Below are 19,721 nucleotides of genomic sequence, written 5' to 3' on the forward strand. Positions count from 1 at the left end.
CTCCCCTGTCGGGGGTTTTGTGACCCCAGCATTCATCCCTGCCTGTGGCAGGGGGTCAGGCCAGATGATCTGTTCAGTTACCTCCTGACCCTAGCTACTATAAAACTAATGAAAAGCGATGATGATATTGATATCAAAGTACTTCTTCCAGCTGAAAATAAAAACATCTCTTGTCAAGTCTTCTCTGCTGTTTACAGTAATTACAAAAGATAACATGTTTGGGGTATCTTTCCAGATGCTGCCCTCCAAGCTTCCACAAAGTTAGATATAATGAAGATTTCAGTGTCAGCTGCTTGTTATCTTGAGACAGACCCAGAATCTAAAGAGAATGTTTTTGGTGGCTTCATAGAAAGACTGAAGATATAGAGATCAAAGTTTGCTTCTGCAAGGATGAAACTATTAAGGTGAGTTTGGATGCATCTTGCTCACTTTTCAAATCACTCTTGGGAGAAGCTGGTTAGGTAGAAACCATGAAAGAAAAAAAATCCCATCCAGTGATCCATAACTCTAACTACTACTTGAACAAAACTAAAAGGCATTTTCTGTTTTCTAGCAGTAAAAACGAGTCTAGGCAATAGAACTGTTGATATGATTTTAATAAAAAGATACCATTTTGGATTTTCAGCTTTTTAAAAAGTAACCATTCAGGCCTGTGATCCAGAATGGGATGAAAACCCACATTCCAAAAAAATAAAATAGGTAGCTCAGATTAAGTCTCCTCCATTGCAGATAATTAATCATATTGCAGCTCTTGAGAGAGGGGTTTCTCATTGGGTATGAGGAAGGGAGCATGAAGAAATAGTAATGAGAAAAAAAAACTGTATTGTACAGATTATCTTCATGACCTAGCACTTATTGTTCTGGATCTACAGTAGACCAGTCAGGGTAGAAGGGACCCACTGGACAGGAGGGATAGGGCATTAAATAGGTAAATAGGCTGCTCTTCAGAAGAAAATCATATCTGCTTTTTGAAAAAGGACATGGATGTAAAAATAAAATAGTGGCTCAGTACCAAATAGGAACAAGGATATGGTAATGGAAGTTACCACATCTGTAAACAAAAATTTAGATTGCTTGATGCTGAAGTTATCTACAGATCCAAAGAAAGAACTAGGCAGATGAAATAGCAACTTGAGAATATGGATCTTTAATCAATTTGGCATTAGTGCCCCAAACTGGAGAACTTAAGCCATCACCTATATTAAGAAAGGAGGGAACTACATACTAGCTTTTCTATTTTCCACATTCCTATCCAATGCAATGCAGCAGGGTAAAAAAGAAGGGTAAAGGCAACTCATTGCCACAAGGGGCGACACTGCATTTCAGGTACAGGTGATCTACCTGTCGTGAATCAGAGCAGCCGCCTGACTCACACCGGAGTGTTTAGATTTAGAGCTCGGCAGGCGGGTAGTGATGGATGGAGTGGAATTAACCAGGCACAGACACGTGTAGGTTACAGGAGTTTGTTTACTTACGTCACCTAGATAGTGATGGACGACACAGGCGAGCCTTTGTTCCGTTACAGCTTCGGTTATAGAGTCGAGTATACGCATATAACTTCGGTTACAGAGTCGAGTACACGCACGCAGTCAGGTTACAACGGGATAATGACGGACGTGGCGCCGGAATGAACGGTCGGGCTTGCAAGACTTTCTACGTCAATATTTTACGCTGACGGGGTGATTGATTAGGAATTGATCAATTTCCCAATTCTCTAGTGACAAGCACAGGTGTTTCCTGTGAGATCCCCAGAGCTCTCCGACTTGGGTGGAAACCGTTAAACTATTTATAGGCAGAGGTGTTTTACAGGGATACCCAATGGTGAACCGTTATATGGAATCTTTAATTTTTGGCAGGTGGCAGCTCTTTGTCTCCTCAAGTTACGAGGTAGTGGGTTAGGTTTCTCTACCTGTTACGTGTGTGCTACGTGTGAGGAGCTTACGCTTATTTTTGGACCAATTATATATAGTTTCCCCTAGCATTTTATTTCAGCTGACCAATTATCAGCAGTATACCACCAGCGTTTTGTTTCAAGGAATTTCTTGGCAGGGAAGTCTTTTAACCCTTAATCGTCAAAATGAGGATGATTTGAATGGTCTCTCTTGCCCAGTGGCATGGGCACAATTTAATTGGGTTGTGACACTACCCATGTCAGAAAAGTCATATTGCCAATTTTGGAAGTAGTGTGTATAGCTGCCATATTGGAATCCAAGATGACTGCCGTGATTTCATGTTTTGGTCAATATTTCAGCCCCCACTAGCGCCAAAAAACTAATTCCTAATGACAAAGCTAATATTGTATGAAGCAAGATCAACTTGTAACATTCTCATTGTGATAACCAAACTGGATTCCAAGATGGCTACAGCAAATTTACAGTTTTGTTCATTATTAGATACCCAAAAGGTTTGCAAAATTGTTACATCAACTCTGTTTTGCTTCAGATTACCTCAATGCAAAAACCTCTGATAAAGATTGTTGACAAGAGACTTGCCTTTATCGCCCTTAAGCAAATGTTATAACAGGGCCAATAGTATCACTGAGTCTAGTGAAGCATAAGAGGTGCGACTTGGAATCTACAAGATTCATCATACGTCTCGCAGTAGGTTCGCAGTCAACAATTAGCTAATGGAATTGTATGAGTAAACGAAGCACTCCTGAACAACTGCTGAATTCAACACTTGTTATAACAGTATTCTTGACAGACTACTGCGTTGTATTGATCCTGCGATACAACCTTCAAAAGGTCTCAGTTGGCACTGTTCTTGCAACAGTTCTTTTACACACAAAGCACATAAAGAGACTGTTAAGAAAACTGCGCAAGATAGAAAATGAAAGGGAAATCCTAGCAACAACATCAAGTGAAGAACCTACTAGGACATCAAGCAGATCATCTACTCCAGTTCCCTGGAGGATGTGCATATTCTGCCAGAAACATTCTAGTAAGAGTCTGTGTCATGTGTTGTTGTCTGAATCAGCCAATGGAATACACAAGCTGGCAGAGAAAGAAGTGTTGCATTGTCGAATTGGTGTCAAAGATCTATGAGATGCTGAGGCACATTACCATCCTGAATGCAGGCAGGAGGAACAACAGAAGAAACAAATCTCTCATTCCCATTCACATGTGGAGACTGTGCAAAAAGATATTCTTCTTTCTCTCCTGAAGCGAGACCATAGCATCAAATGATTGATAAATGAGATGCTAGTTTTGCATGGGAAAATGTGTACAGTCTGTAAGATACACTTGAAAGATATTGTGATTTAGAAGATGAAGGTGGTAAATGTCCTTTGACCACAGTGAAGCAAGAACTTCAAACTTACTACAAGACAGCCATTCGGTTTTAGCACTAAAGAAATGCAAATCTTCCACTCTTGTCTTCCGAACGGTGACAACCAGTAAAGCCAAACAAGCAGTTGTAACTTTGCATATAAATGATGAGGAAGCCATTTGCCTGCAGTTCAGGAAAGTTTTCAGACACACAATACACGTACTATGCTACTCTCAAGATCAAAGCAGATTTGAAAGTTATATCCAGCATGAAGGAACACAGCAACTTGAATTAAAGGAAAACCCAAAAATGAGTTAATTCTTAACAGCCTTTTAGCACTGGATACATTGATTTTGGAAGATGACAATGACGACTTAGATGCTGAAAGTCATGTGCAAGATGAGAATCTAGACGAGTATACCGAATGTGTCAGGATTTGGTTTACCTGTAATCAGGGGGCAAAAAGCTAATGCCAAAACATGCTGGGTTAGGCTTGCTGATACATTCACACAAATGTATAACATAGAGCCAATTATTAAGTCTCATTTGCTGAAGTGTACTTGAACCTAATCCCCCATATTCCCCATCACTTAATCAGTGTGGTTGGCAAGCTAAACATGACTGTCATGTTCCCATTATAAACACGCTTAACCCACCTTTGGATAATAAATTGCAAGTGCAAGACAAAATGCCAGGGACCAACATACTCGTGCAACAAGTTATGCACTCCCAGTTGCAAGTAGTATGAGACAGCATGTTGCAAACTGTATAATAACTACAGAGATTAAGAAACGAATTCAAGTGATGAAGTCTGAAAAACTGCAATTACCATTGTATAATGGTATATGTAACATTCATATTACAATTGGATCAGGCTATTATATTTTCCTATTGCCTCGAGCTGAACATATGTCCATGTTTCATTGCCACTGAGTTATGCATTATTAATATGACATATTTGCATTCTGAAATTAAAAAAAAAAAAATGTAGTTTTACTCAATATAACTCAAACAAGTAGGCTAGCCTGAGTTATCATGTTTTCAGTACTGTAGGTCTGCGATTAAATTTATAGTGATAGGATTTGTGAGGTTTCAGTATTATAGTGTTGTTTACTAGGTTTTATAAATTATATTGAGTTAATGCATACATACCAATACATCAGCCATCTTGGAATCCCATATGGCTACCACAAAATAAATTTTATGACTTACCTCCTCAGTTCATATAACATTGGTTTCATCATAGGAATTAATTTTCTAACCCAAGTGGGGGCCAAAATATTGACGAAAATGTGAATTCACAACAGCCATCTTGGATGCCAGTATGGCTGCTATATGCACTACTTGCCAGATTTGCAACATGACTTTTCTAATATAGGTAGACCACCTCTACCTGAAGCACACTGTCACCGCTTATGGCAATGAGTTGCCTACAACAACAAAATCTACAGATCTTATTGGTCAATTTATACCCTACTAGTTTGCTGATACATGCACAATTTTAAAGGGAGACTATAACCAAAGTAACTCTGAATCAAAAACCTCCTGTTATGTGCATTTAACAATTTCTTCAAAAATTTAAAAACGCCTTCAAATATTAAATGTCCCTGTAATTGTCTGCTAAAAAGGTCTTTTTGCAGTTACTTGCTGACCATGTGATGTTCTCATGACCCCCAGAAATATTTTTTATATTTCAGATGACTAAAATCAGTAGGAAGGCAAATGCATTCTAGCTCTGTACCTAAATCAGTTCTATAGTGACCTGCAGTGACAGTATGGAAAAAAATCTGCAACTGACTACTTACTAAACATAGTTGAAAGTACCTGCCTTTCTTACACTATTCTAAACAAAATGTTTAGTTTAATTAACACCTTTGTAGGATTTAGATTTAACAACAAAGGGAACAGAAACAGTTAACAGATGGGTAACAATGCTAAATTCAAAAAAAAACTTTCCCAAGTGGGACTTGTAGAAGAAGAAAACCACAGACTACTATTACTTCTCTCTCATGGAAGTTTGAACCCATATTTTGACTTCTCCCTCTATACCCCCTTCACACCTACCTTGTCAAGAAAGCCTCATGAAAAAATTACACTTTGGTCATATACACAGGTTAATAAAAAATGCTGATTTTGTTTCCTTAGAAAGGAAACAGCATAGCTTACAATGCAAAGTACTGTAGGTATTCAAAGTATCTTGCTCTGACATGTAGACACCCATTATGTATCACACTGCTGAGACAACATGAATGCATTTGAGACCCCTGCATTTAAACCAGTATAACAAATCATTTGCCAAGGATCAACACCTGTTACAAAGGTGGGGTGCTTAAACACTGTAAGCTTGTTGCATATTTATTCTAAACCATGGCCTACAAATTATATATAATGATTAAATTCCAATGGCCTTTTCCTTTAAATAGTTTTTGGATCATTTAACATTATTGCCATATATTTCTAGTTGATGTTTTAAAGTCAAAAACTCAAGAGGAAAAGGAAAGAACTACTGCCACATAGACTGCTTCTCCATATCGAGAAAAAGAATTTTACTTCTTCCGGGAAACAAGGGCAGAGCCATGCAGTAATCTAAGAGCAGCCACTATATCAACACTTTCTGACTAGCAACTTTCAGATTATCCCAGGAAATGCAAAGGAAAGAAGCAGTAGCATTAGTGAGGAAATCTGTATAATCCTGGATTTACTAACTTCTTACTCCATTTCTGCTCTCTTTAGCAAAGGTCAGCTTCTACTCAGCACACTTCCTTGCTCCTGCCACTGCCTCCATGGGAAACACGTATGTCACTAACAACTCAGGAAGCAGTTTGCAAACCCAAAATTGTCTGTTTTTACAAAGTGATACCGTGCAGTTGGGGCATGACAACTAACTCCTAAGTAGCATATAACCCTTTCCAAGTGTGAGAGAATGAGCAAGGAAACAAAAAAGACTGAAGAAGAAAAATAAGGAAGTGCATACCAGTTTTTCAATTTCAGATTCCAGATTCTGGATGCAGTCAAGCTTTCTCTTACGACATCTCTGCGCTGCAATTCTATTTTTGCTTCGTCTTCGGATATCATGGATGCAATCCAGCTGCTCAGGGGTCAATTTGTGCATTTTCAGAAATGACTGGAAGTCATTTCGAGAAAGTGAAATGATCCTTTGTGCATTAAATGGCAGTTTTACCTACAGTATAAGACAGAATTTTGAACCAAAATGGAAATAGATAGTACCAGGATTTTAAAATATTTTACAAGGTTTCTCAAAATAAGCATGAATACACAACAGCAATAAAACATATCTTATTCTTCCATAAAGGAAGCAAGTGCTATCTTACATTCATTTAACTGTACATAATCCAGAAATTTCAAGATAATGTAATTTAAACACTATGCATGTTTACTGTTTTCAAAAGATTATTTACAAGTGCACAGAACAATTTTAGTTCTTAAATCATGTGTAGGAACAAGTGTTGATAGTGGATAAGCCCTTGGGCAGGCACCACTAACATGATCTGAAGTTCTTTTCCAACTACTAATATAAATATTATGCATATGTAAATTTTACACACAACGCACATGCAGGTGTCATATTTCTAGAGATGTTTACATATCTATTGTTCAGGGAAACTGGTTGAAACCTCTATAATTAGGCTGCCTAGCACTTTGGATCCAAAACTGAGCCTGCCCTTATTTGTACAAGCCTTATACGTTTCCCCATCATTTCCAAAGAAATGTATTGGAGTCACAAAACTGTCACTAATTCTTGTTTAACACTGAAAACCACCTTTTTTTTCTTTCAGAAAACAGCTATTATATTTTAAGGTCGCCCTATTTATGACCACTAAGCCATTTTAAGTACATATGCAGACTTAAAAATGATCATATTTCACATTTTCTCCTTTCATAAAAGCAATCCTTTCAACATTTCTAGAAGTACTGGTGACATCAACATCTAAACCTATATACGGAATGCTACTCCCAGGGATGATGCTATTTACTTTAGTAAGAGTTTAAAAGAATGGGCCAAAACCAGCCTTGAAGCTGTCTTATATGTCCCACTTATTTCCAAAAGAAGAGTTTTTCCACTTACTCTGGAATTTAATTTGGGTCTCATATCTTGAAAAGGCAAAACATTTAGGCATACCAATTTCTAAAAATCTAATAGAATTGAGTAACTTTCTGTACAGCTTGTGGGACTGGATTATCTATTTCACCTTTAGCTGGATGCCATGCTACAGCATCAATGACAACAAAGTAGCAGGAGAACTGGGAAATGGAAACACAAAGAAAGGGGGGAAAAAAAACCACAGGAATGTTCAACTGCTCCACAAAAACCTGAGATGCCCTGTAATTTTTGAGGCTGCATTAACAATCATAACCCAAACTACAGGAATGATTTATAGTATTATTTGACAATAATATATATATTATACTGAACAGGAATCCTAGAAACTGGAAATTCCAAGTTTTTTTCCTCCCTGTTTCAAAACAGGAAAAACATTTTTGAAGTTTTCCCATAGAAAAAAATATTCTAGAAATTTTCCATCTTAAAACTGTTGAACTATTTTGAGTTCTATCAAAATTTAGTATATTAAACTAATATTAAACCATTTTGACTTAGTCTAACCTTTCCCTATCAAATTTCATAGAAATGTCATTGTCAAATTAATTTTTGACTTAATTTAATGATGACAGCTGTTCCACTGAAAAATGTTGACCAGTTCTTATACTGAAGTATCTACCCTTCCTCATCTTGCATGTTTATTTCACTGGTACGCAACATCATTCTGAGCTTTTCTAAGCCAGTTTTATGAATCAGCCCAGTGGTGCTCAACTTTCCAGGCATGTGCACTTGAGCCAGCCACAGAGCAACTCCAGCCCACCAGCTCGGTCCTCCATGCAAGATGGTATTATCCTGGCCACAAAGTCCTCTCACGGGTACAGAAATTTGGTGGTAGGGGAGCAGTGGAAGCATTAGCTGGCCTGGCAATTAACATGCGTGCATGCACACGCACATTTCTCAATAAAGTTCAGAAACAAGAAGGAAAAAAAAACAAGTTAATTATGTAGGATATGGAATGATGTCTACAAGACTTTAGAGTAGAGCTGGAAGAATGATTATCCTCACCTCGCATTCCTGTTCTTTTGCTGAACATGACTCGCTTTCCCCCTCCGTGTCAGTTTCAGACTCTTCTCCCAAACTTATCACACAAGTAAATGGACATTGCTCCGCTTGCTGTCCCTGAATATAATCTCCACTACTTATCTCTGAACTGTTTGAGCATCCTTCAGTATTAAGGGTGCTTATAAATGGGCAGTTGACAGAATTCAAAGTTGTGAAAGTTCTTTGAGGAGAAGGTTCAGGGCTGTCGCTGATCCTGATGCCAAGCCATGGACACTCTGTCTTTTTCCCCGAATATATTGATTCTGAGCATTCTTTTGCTGTTGCAGGTGACAAATGCATTTGACAAGCAGTTTCCGTACTGTACACATTGCTCCAAAATCCTTTTGCTAGGTGTTCAGCAACCTCTCTCTCCACACTGCTACGATCACTGGTTGTTCGAATGTTCATGCTTTCTGTACTGCACAGGTCAGACTTCAAAAGCAAATCACTGTTTTTGTTTTCAACTGGTTTGTCATACCTAACTCCAGTACTCGCTACAGCTTTTTCTGCTATGACTGTGCTATTTTGTATACCACTGAAATTTAAATCATCATATTGCTCATATACATGTAAAAAAGGCACAGGATGAAGTCCATGAGGTGCAACAGAAGAATGTTGTGGAAAAGCAGCAGCATCCATTTTCTCCACGGGATAGGAGACACTCTGAGACACCAAATCGCTCTTCATTTCCTCCTCTTTTGCTGCCTCTTCCTCATCCTCTTCCATTTCTACCTGAGCCTCTTCATATTTTGCAGCCAGCTGCATAATTTCACACTCCTGAGCTTTTTGTGTGGCATTATTATCAAATGATTTGCTCTCATGAATGGAAGCAGCTGACATTACCTGAACTTCTGTAATACTGGAACTAAGCTCTGTAGTCTGAACTCTGTCACTTCCAAAAGCTTTTTGGAACTTCCTGTATTTTGGACATAGGGAAGGCAAGTCAGAAACATTACTCTTTTCTAAACAAGCAGGATCACATGTTTGACTGGTGTCCTGGAAAGCAGGAGATGATACTTTTGCATTTTCTTCATCTTTGTGGAGCTGTGAGTCAGGGGTTTGAACATCTTCCTCTCCTCCATCACCTAGGTCCCCTTCATCCACCTGGTTAATTTTATCATCTGTTTTCTGACAGCGTGATGAACAACACTGCCTTCTGGGACATTCTGGTTGGCCTGATTTACAGTCCAAAAATTTGAATTTGAGAAACTGAAAGCAAGATTCTTCAATATTATGTACTCCCAAAAATTCTGCACACTTGCAGACTTCAGATACATTGTCTTTATTTAAAATAAGTTTAGCTGTATATGCAAATTCAAGTAAAGGACCAAATCCTTTAAGTGTCACCTGTATATTTAAAAAAGAAAAAAACCCCAACAATGTTAGCATATATAGTTCACTCCTGTAAGCCACAACTGTTATTTTAAACAAAGTGAATAAATCTGAATAAAAGGTTTCTGAGCCTTCCCAGAACAGTGGCATGGAAATTACTTATACTCTTTGGGCACGCCAGTACACTGCCAACCAGTATACTGGTGTACTCTGCTTGTTCTCTCTAGGCTTAGCACACAATAGAAGGGGAACACAATGAGAACATCCTCTACTTGTCAGGACAAACAAATTAAAAAAAAAGAAGTTAACAGTGTAGGAAAAACATGCATTAAAGAAATTGTGTGTTGTCAAGATCACACTCAAATTGTTCCCAAAATGAGAAAATTTTTATCATTTTATAGCAGCATTCCATTTTGCAATGCAATCAATTTATTTTCAGTTTTTCAGCTCTGTGTTCCTATTGCTAAAAAATGTAAAATATCATTGTTGACTGAAGACCAAGACATACATTACATAAGACAGCTTGAATCTGAAAGACCAGAAAAAATGCAATCCCAGAAACTCAGATGCAAAGTCATATCTAACTTATGGCATTTAACTTGTTTCTCATTGTTTATTCAAACCTCCATTGGTATTGGAACATTTCAAAATGGGAACTTGACCATGACTGGCTTTTTGTGCCTAGTACTTTGACAAAGATGGCCTAAGACATGAAAACTAGGGTGAAGACAAATAAAAATGCATAGCAAGTTAATTGGGATAGAGACCTAATGTGCATCAGTTACAATGCTACAAGTCCTGGCACCTTTTTAACTCTCTGTAACCTGCTAGTATGTGCGTATTTAAAGCAACCCCATAGCCTTTATTTCAGGGTCATTAAACATGTGGATCTGGCCACAACAAAGTGAAAGCTAGCCTTCTCCACAAAGTTTACACATTGCCAGCAAGGTTGCAGATGGAGTACTGTGTCCAGCTTTGGGCACCACACTTCAAGAGGGATATGGATAACCTTGAGAGGGTTCAGAGAAGGGCTACTCGTATGGTTGAGGGCCTGCAGGTAAGACCCTATGAAGTCAGAGATCTGAATCTCTTCAGCCTCCGCAAGAGAAGGCTGAGAGGTGATCTTGTGGCTGCCAGCAGGGAATAAGGGACACACTGTTTGCCAGGGTGCCCCTCGGAGTTAACAGAAATAATGGGCACAAACTGAAGGAGAACAGATTTAGTTTGGACATAAGGAAGAAATTCTTTATGGTAAGGGTCGCCAAAATATGGAATGGGCTCTCAAGGGAGGTGGTGCTTTCCCCTACCCTGGATAGGTTCAAAGCAGATTAGACAGGCATCTGGCTGGGGTTACCTAACCCCAGCACTCGTTCCTGCCTGGAGCAGGGAGTCAGACCCAATGATCTACCAGGTCTCTTCTGACTCTAGAAATCTATGAAGTAAAGTGCTCTGACTAGCAGTGGTTGGATAATGTGTTTGGCCCTGACAAATGCCACTAATACATTATTCTGGAAAGCAAAGAAAATGCTGTTTCAGAATGGTTTCATGCAAGAATGGTTCAACGTAAGTATCGCCTGCATTTTTTTTTCAGCTTTTACAATGACCCAAAGTGGGCTCGGCTTGATTTCTGTGACAGAAAAACAATATGCAAGATACAGTTATAGCTCTCCTTGAAATGGAATGAAAGGCTCAACATGAGAAATACTAGAAAATATTTCAACTGCCATAAAAGAACCCCAAGTCATAAGAGGAGCCAATCTTTTGATAAAGACATAATAGATTTGGTAAATTAATTAATTAATTATCAGATTCACTGATAATTAATTAAAAGATTTTTAAAATCAATTAGATCCAACTCAGTATCTTTAAAAATACTTTACTCACTAGAAACTGAGGAATTACCAAACTAAATTTCAGGGACTCTAGGCAAACCTTTCACTTGTGCTAGGGACAACGTGTGACCCAATTTTTCCTATACCAAGGGGAGCTGCCCCATTCCTTCAACTGCCCCCTTCTATACTACACCAAAACCCTCCATTCTCCACCCCATCAAGAGTTCATATGCCCTCATTTTTTCTTAACTGGGGCAAAAGTCAGACTGTCAACATATAGAACTACAGTGAAAACCTTGAGAAATGAGAACATTATTATGCAGCAGTGCGCTCACATGTGTTAAACGCCACCTTCTTTGATTTATAGGAATATGTGCCTGAAGGGTGGCTCACAGCGTGGTATTTAAAATGTATTATTTGACAGACAGGCAGACAAGCTGAGTGTAAGGGCTTGAATATACTGGGAAATGGTCTGGATTATCTATTGCAGAACAGGTATTCAGCAACAACTCCCAGCGTGCATATTCTTTATTTGGCAGTGAAAGTGCTTTCCTGGACTAGGTATTGCAGAATCACTTACTGCACTTCAGATTCATACCAAAGGTTATTTTATTTATATATAGCAAGAGAGACAACTTCTAAGGTCTTACAATAATGAACAGATATTTCAGGGTGACTGAATGATGCTGGACTGAATACTTTGGATATCACCTACAAAGGAAGTAGAATATCATCAGCAGTAAAGTCATGCTTCCCAGCATGACTTAAGTGACTTGGAACAGAATTAAATTTCAAGCTTAACTACAGTGGCTTTGCAATGCCAGCAAGTTAAATGACATTGTACTAGTTCATATAAGCTAAACTCCAATTATAAAACAACTATATGGTATGGGTGCACCGATAAAGATTTTTGTGGCCAATACCGGTGGCCGATTACTAGTGAGCCACATCGGCCGATACCAAACCAACTGCCAATATGCAGCCTGGCAGCATGGAGAGCAGCATCTAGCCAGTAAGTCTGTGAGGAGGAAGGGACATGGAGGAGGGCAAGATAGAGGCTCCTGTAGTGAGGGAGTGGGGCTGGGGCAGGGACAGGGGATGTCCAGACAGAGCAGGGCAGGGCATAGGATGGAGCCACGGGTGGCTCATCTGGGGGAATGGAAGGGCGAGCTGGGGGCTCCCGGCTGCTGAGTGCACCCTCAGGGGAGGCATGGGGGGCACATGCACCCCAGATTTGTGCATGGGGCAAGGGTGGGCCATCTACTGCAGGCTCAGGGACAGGGGATGCATTTGCTTCTTCCTAGCAGGAGGGCTGGGCCAGGGCAGGTGGTGGCGATGCTGGGGGAGACGGGGTACAGAACGACCAGCAAACACCCCAAAATCTGCCACAACCCCCTTCCATATGCATCCTCCCAGCACTGCTGCCGCATGCCTTGAGCGCAGCCCTGGCCCAGCCCCCCTGCCAGGAAGAGGCCATCTCAGCCCCAGTGAGCTACCCACCCTCATCCCAGACAGTAATCTAGGGGGGAACATGCCCCCCACTCCTCCCCTGGGATTGCGCACAGCAGTGGGAGCCACCCCGTCTCCTCCCCCAAGGCCTCTGGACAAGCTGCCCATGCCTCCATGCTGCACCCCACTCCACCTGGGCAGCACCTGCCCCAGCCCCTATTCCCTCCCTCATTGCAGGGGTCTCAATCTGCACACACCCCCACCCCAGACTTACCAGCCGGACACTGCTCTCCAGCTGCACTCCTGGTTGTGCGCAGGAACACGGCATTTATCGGTGACATTATTAGCAACATCAGCTAAATAAAGCAGATTGCCGATAATGTCAAATTTCCTGCTATTGGTGCCAATACAACATGGACCAATACATCGATGCACCTCTGCTATGTAATATTCCCCTAGTTTCAGAGTGAAGATTGTTAAATGAGTTACACCAACAGTGCTCAATGTTTTTGCCTTACACAGCCCCTACATACCCGACCTAGCATGCAGGGCTACAGGCCACAGGGCACCCCATATACATGTGGGAAGATGCACACATCAGATGGGGGCTGGATCAGACCCATAGGCCTGGGGTTGAGCAACCCTGCATTACATCATAAGAATGGATGTCCCAGTCTGGAAGCTGATAAGAGTCAGACATGGTAGGTTGAGAGATGATTAAACTGAAACTAAGTCAGTTGAACTTATCAACTGATACACTATCCAAGATTTCATTGCATGTTCTCATGATCAAATAAAAATATCACTTCTGCAGTCTTACTTTTTTAGGACCTTCTTGATGATACATTTTAGCCCACTTGTTTTTAGCTCTAACAACCTATCATACACCCCCATCCACCCATGGTACCATTCGAGAGAATAAAGCAAGGATAGATAATATGAAGAGCAATCTTCTCCCATGCTTGAAACCAAACACTAGTAAAAACGGTGTAAAACATTTTACAAGCAGTTGCTTATCTCCTAATCTGCATTTTAATTAAGCAACTAAATTAAGGCATGGTTATATAAAATTTATAGAATTCTACCTTTTCCTAAAAGCACTCTATTCTTATAGCCTGGATAAGACCAGACCACATAATTTAAATCTGCCTAAATTAACTGACTTGCACTTGTAACTTTCAATTGAGTCTTGTTTGGAAGGAATGGGCAGTTTTACTGAACTAAAGGAGAGCGTGAGCCAGCTTTTCCAGTTCTAATCAGACTCTGTTCTTCTATCGGTAAAGTTATTCTGAAACCTACCATAAACAGACTTTGGCTCACAATGCGACATTGAGCAAATAATGTGATTTCCAACTCATTTGCCAATAAATCATTTTGATAATTTACTTTTACAAGCAACAATAAGATCAACTGCCTACTATGCCTATTTAACCAACTTGAAAAATCTCCATCATATAAGCAAAGGCAGAACTAGCCTTATACCACAACCATTATCTACAGCTTGTTTCTGCTTTCCCTTCCAACTGTAGATACCTTTCAAAGCCGAAGAATCAACTACTGCAAGAAATTAGAGCTTTTTGCAGCAGATTACACATAACGTTATGTTATCGGTACCTATTTGGTCGTTTACATTAGGGATACAGATATGTTTAGAATGTAACAAGATTTGGCCTGTCCAGGTCAACAGGATGTGGACACTGACCGCTATATTTTCTACTACTTTAATAGATACTAGATGCGTCAACCCCACTTTTGTTGGCTCCTTTCCAAAATATGCCTATCAGATAAGAGCTTTCAGAAAACTACCCATTCAAGTTCATTTTAGTCATTTATAAAGCTTTAAGTCTGACTCCAATTGTTTGAGAAGTTACTGCCATTCAGTTGTACAAATCAGAACACCTGAAGGCTGCAGCCTTCTTCCAAGCCATTCAAAGTAAGTAAGTTTTGAATGTATTCATTCATCCTTGACTTCCACATACATCAGCTGCCAAGAATCCAAAATAAGACTGAGAGCAAGATAAATACCAAGTTGGTTACTGGAGTAGGAAGAAAACACAAGGGAATTGTTGTCATGACTGACTGACTAAATGGGGAAGAGTTTATTATTAATTTGTAAAAGATGCACGTGTTTGTATGCCTTAGTAGCTAAACTACTACCCAGGCACAGTAAAGCTGCACCAGGGTACAAAATAAGGCTTCCAGCTGCAATTTAAGAAGGTGAAAGTGACCATTTTCTTGGCAAGTCAGTGCCTTGTACCTAAATTTGCAACATAAATCTCTGAAAAAAGGAAAAGAAGCAACATTGCTGAATACTACGTAAAATCTAAGATAGCAAAACTAAGAACATAAGCAAGGTTATTGTTTCACCTGTCACTTCTTAGAAGTATGAAACATGTAGTTAACCATCTTCTCCCTTAAAAAGACAACATGAAAATCAATGTTCTATTTATTTCCCCTAAATGCATCAGCATTTTTTTTAAACTGTTAAAATGAGAGAGAGAGAGAGAGAGAGGTCACCTCTATATGCTTTCTTTTCTATTTACATTAAGGAAAGATTGGTAGTAATTCAAACAGCTAAAAAGTGTCTGGGGTGGAGACATGAGTGGGAAGAGAAGAGAGAACAGCAAGTTCTCTTATTTGCTTTCAAAATTACTGTAAATATGGCAACATATTTATTTAGAGTTGTCATACTTACTTGGATTGCTATGGATAACTGAACATTCACCATTACAAATTTTGAAGAAACATGAATCGTAAATTTGTTAAGTGGCATGACTTTGTTTCAACATAGCCACCACCATCAAACCATGGAGTTGCAGAGTTTTCACATTGCTTAACTACAGCATTGACTGATTTGGACATATTCCCTTGTCACACATGAAGCTCTGTGTTCTTGAACACCTGTGTGGCATTTGAAACCCTTGCTAGTGGGGGAAAAGATGAATTTCCATGTTTTACAAGATATTTTCTGAACCTGAGCTGTAATACTGCAAGTATTGAGCATTCTAAAATGTACAGCTCTTTAAAGGATTGATTTGATGTTTTAAAATGGCTTTTCAACTTCCTTAGGTGAATGTGTCCACACCCAATAGGCATCATCTGTGAAGCAGCTGTGTCCACTCATCGAGCACCTTTCCTGCTCCTAAGCCTCTTACCTATAAGTACAATAAATCTCAATTTAAAACACTTACTGCAAGAACAGAATTTCATGTAATAGATTAGAAATACTTGGTGCTGTCCAGAAGTATACCAATTCAAATGACTCACCTCTTCTGGTAAAGTGATGATAAGATCAGCATCCAACTGGCCAATTCTTGAAAGGAAGTAACTGCTGCAAGCTGCAAGCACAGCCCGATGAGCCCGAAATCGTTGATCTTCCACTAAAATAGTAACATCACAAAGAATATCTTGCTTTCTCTGACCATTGAGACCGAGTAGAACATTGGTACTGTGTACTGAAGACTCATAAGCAAAAACCACACTATTCTTCTCACTTAAAGACATTCTGTATCACAAATGTTAGTGTAAATCTCAGTGGAAAGCATGCTTCTATTCTTCAAACCTGAAAAGAAATGTGAAAATTTATGCAGCTTGTAAGTATTGACAGGAATTCAGTGACAACAGTAGGAAATAACAAGCAAACAATTTATATATTTACCATTTTTAAATTTTATATACATTTAGACCTACCTTTAAGCAAAATTTCAAAATATATTTCTGAATATATCCTCATCTTTAAGCAAGTTTGTTACAAATAAATCTAGCACCTACTGGACACAGAAGCAAAACCCAACACATATGGAAAAACCTCTTCATTAAATATTTGTCTCTGGAGAAGACTGAAAATGATCATGTTACCACACAAGTTTCTGAAAAGATTTTAAGCATTACTATTTAAAAAGAAGCACCAACTAAAGCATTACAGAAACTGAAAGAGGAAGATAAGTACCACAAAGGCTCTAGATCAAAGTTCATCAAGATATTGCACAAGCAGCTTGTGTTTGTTGATTAAATAGCGTAGAGTCTAAAAAGGTTTCTTCACCTCACAAGACATCAAGATCTCCTATAATATGATAAGTTGTGGGCAAGGAGTCAGTATCTCATCAACAGATCTCAAAAGACAAGAGGAAATACATTCTGAAACGTCTTAAGTAGCACTTGTTTGAATGGCTGTTTGGTGGTCACTGAAGTATGTGATTATATTCTCATTGTACAGGCAACTGCTGCATAAAAATTATAAAGGGGGAGGCAACCTACAGTATAAACACTCAAACCACTTACGTTCTGCTTCCAGCCCAGCCACTGAGGCCTTACTAGAAGGCCTCAGCTTCCCTATCTGCATATCATAAGGATACAAGTTAAGCAATATGTTTGAATGCATACTTCATTCACTCTTCACACTGCATGCAAGACCAGCTCCCAGGCTTCTCTTGCACCAGCAAGTAGCAAGCCACTGAGCTGATCCTGCTCTCAGCCTCAGTAACACATTGGAGTCAAAGGCTCCAAAGCACTTGTCTGTACTTAGTAATTAAAAGTGCCTCAACACAGCAGAATTCTTAGCACGATACGAGTACTCGGTGCAAGGGATGCCTCGCTACGGCAGGAAAAGCCTTGGTGCAGTGATCAGCTCCTGCCAAAACTAGCAGTTGCACCATTTGGATGCATGCTACCGATTGGCTCATTGTAAATTATTCACGCCCAACGGCTAGCAATTGGCTCACTAGCCGTATAAAAGCTTGGGTAGTTTCCGCCCAAGTCGGAGAACTCCGTGTGTACGTTGGGAACGAGTTCCTCGTGTACCTCGGAGCAAAATTGGAGGCCTGATCAACCACTCCCCGTCGATGACCGTCCTGACGTACCCCGCACCCTGCATGCTCAGAAACATCGGTGTGCCACCCAGTTTCTCTTTTGTTTGTAACCTGTACGGAGCGTGCCTACACTGTGTGCATCGACACAAGTCGCTGTACGTCAGTTTGAAAGTAAAGTTCTTTTCCAATTCAACCAGTACGCGTTTGTGCCTAATTCCACTCCATCGCGGCACCATTCCGGCTATACTCGGCACCCACAGCACTCGAGGCTGGGAGCACCAATCAGCTAACTGCTGCTCCCAGCCTCAGGGATATACCATACCCCTTGACTAAAGCACCCCCAAGGCTGGGAGACCTGATCAGCTGATCTGCGCTCCCAGACTCCAGGATGCAGCAGAGTCAAGGGCCCCATGCATCCCCATGACTGGAAGAAGCAGCTGATCATGGATTCCAACCTCAGGAACACACTGGAGCCAAGGGACACATCAGATGCACCTTCTAGACTGAGAGCAGAAATAAGCCAATTGGTGCTCCCGACCTCAGGGGGTGCATCTGAGTAAAGGGTTCTGGTATGCCTCCCAAGGCTGGAAGCAGCGGTCAACTGATTGGTGCTCCCAGTCTCAGGGATTCATAGACATTATGGGCTGGAAGGGACAACACAGCTTGTCGAGTCCAGCCCCCCTGCACTTGGGCAGGAAAGACTGCTAGGGTCAGATGACCCCAGCAAGATGGGTGTCAAGATCTTTTTAAAGATCTCGAGGGTGGGTGACCGTACCACCTCTGGGGGGAGTCTGTTCCAGACCCTAATCACTTGAATCATAAATAAGTTTTTCCTTATGTCCAATCTGAATTGATCTTCAAGCAGTTCGTGTCTATGGGTTCTCGTCTTCCCCTGGGGTGCCTTGGTAAACAGATACTCCCCTAGGCCCTGATGTACGCCCCTAATATACTTATAGGCTGCCACCAAGTCCCCTCTAAGTCTTCTTTTCTTCAGGCTGAACAGTCCATGTCTTTCAGCCTCTCCTCATATGACCTGCTGTCCAGCCCTCCTTTGCACTTTCTCAGGCTTCTCCACATCCTTCCTGAAGGGCAGTGCCCAGAACTGGACACAGTACTCCAGCTGCAGGCTCACGAAGACCAAGTAAGCAAGAGAATGACCTCCTTAGCCTTGCTTAAAATATATCAGTAGATATATGCCAGTGTTTTGTTTGCTCTGCCAGCTATGACATCATGTTGGTGGCTCACATTCATTCTGTGGTCTATCACAACCCCCAGGTCTCTTTGAGTTGTGGTATTGCCGAGTATAGCACCACTAAGCCTGTAAGTGTACTGCAGATTATTTCTCCATATTAAACATCATCAGGTTTTGATCTGCCCACCTTGCAAGCCTGTCCTTGAGCATAGCAGCCTTTGACTGGGAGTCTTGATCAGCTGATGCCTGGCCACATGGACTATTTAAGGCATGATGGGAAAGCTAGCCACAGCTCTTGCACAATCTTTTTTGCAAAAATGTTGCAACTTATTCCTTGCTTTTATCATGCCATTAATGGCATTAACATGTGGCTAGGTTACTATTTCAGATGTCTTAAGTATAATATTTGCTAGGGGCATTAAACACAGTGATTCATTGGAAGAGGAAGGGGAAAAAAAAGCCAGTTAGAATTTAAAAACCTCATATACTTAAAGCTGTACCTAAAAATCTCAGGGTCTCAAGGGGACAGAAAACAGACATCTTAATTTCTCTACTCCTCTCCAGTCTCTAGAATAGACCAAGTAAACATCTTATTTCATTCCCATTTCCATTGTATTTGTACAATCCCCACCTTCTTCTAGACATGGGCCACACATGAAGCCTTCCATTTGTCAGAAAGT

At 40.3% G+C, this 19,721-nt stretch overlaps 1 protein-coding gene across 8 annotated transcripts in view; it reads right to left on the bottom strand.

Moving 5' to 3' along the window:
• Positions 1–16,605, bottom strand: part of BACH1 (BTB domain and CNC homolog 1) — a 38,513-nt gene extending 21,908 nt beyond the window's left edge. For 7 of the 8 annotated variants that reach the window (XR_003093515.1, XR_003093514.1, XR_003093513.1 and 4 more), the window contains exons 1-3: positions 16,309–16,599; positions 8,393–9,775; positions 6,242–6,448 (exon numbers count right to left, since the gene is read on the bottom strand). Coding sequence is in view for 5 of the 8 variants with exons in the window: in XM_025201325.1 (XP_025057110.1) it covers positions 6,242–6,448; positions 8,393–9,775; positions 16,309–16,545 (1,827 nt within the window). In the remaining 3 variants the exon portion in view is untranslated. Of the gene's footprint in view, positions 1–6,241; positions 6,449–8,392; positions 9,776–16,308 lie in introns of all 8 variants that reach the window. The other variant, XM_025201322.1, reaches the window with a different exon arrangement.
• Positions 16,606–19,721: the final 3,116 nt, after the last annotated feature.

This window comes from Alligator sinensis, unplaced genomic scaffold (genome assembly GCF_000455745.1).
Source record: "Alligator sinensis unplaced genomic scaffold, ASM45574v1 scaffold373_1, whole genome shotgun sequence".
Classification (NCBI taxonomy): Eukaryota; Metazoa; Chordata; order Crocodylia; family Alligatoridae; genus Alligator; species Alligator sinensis.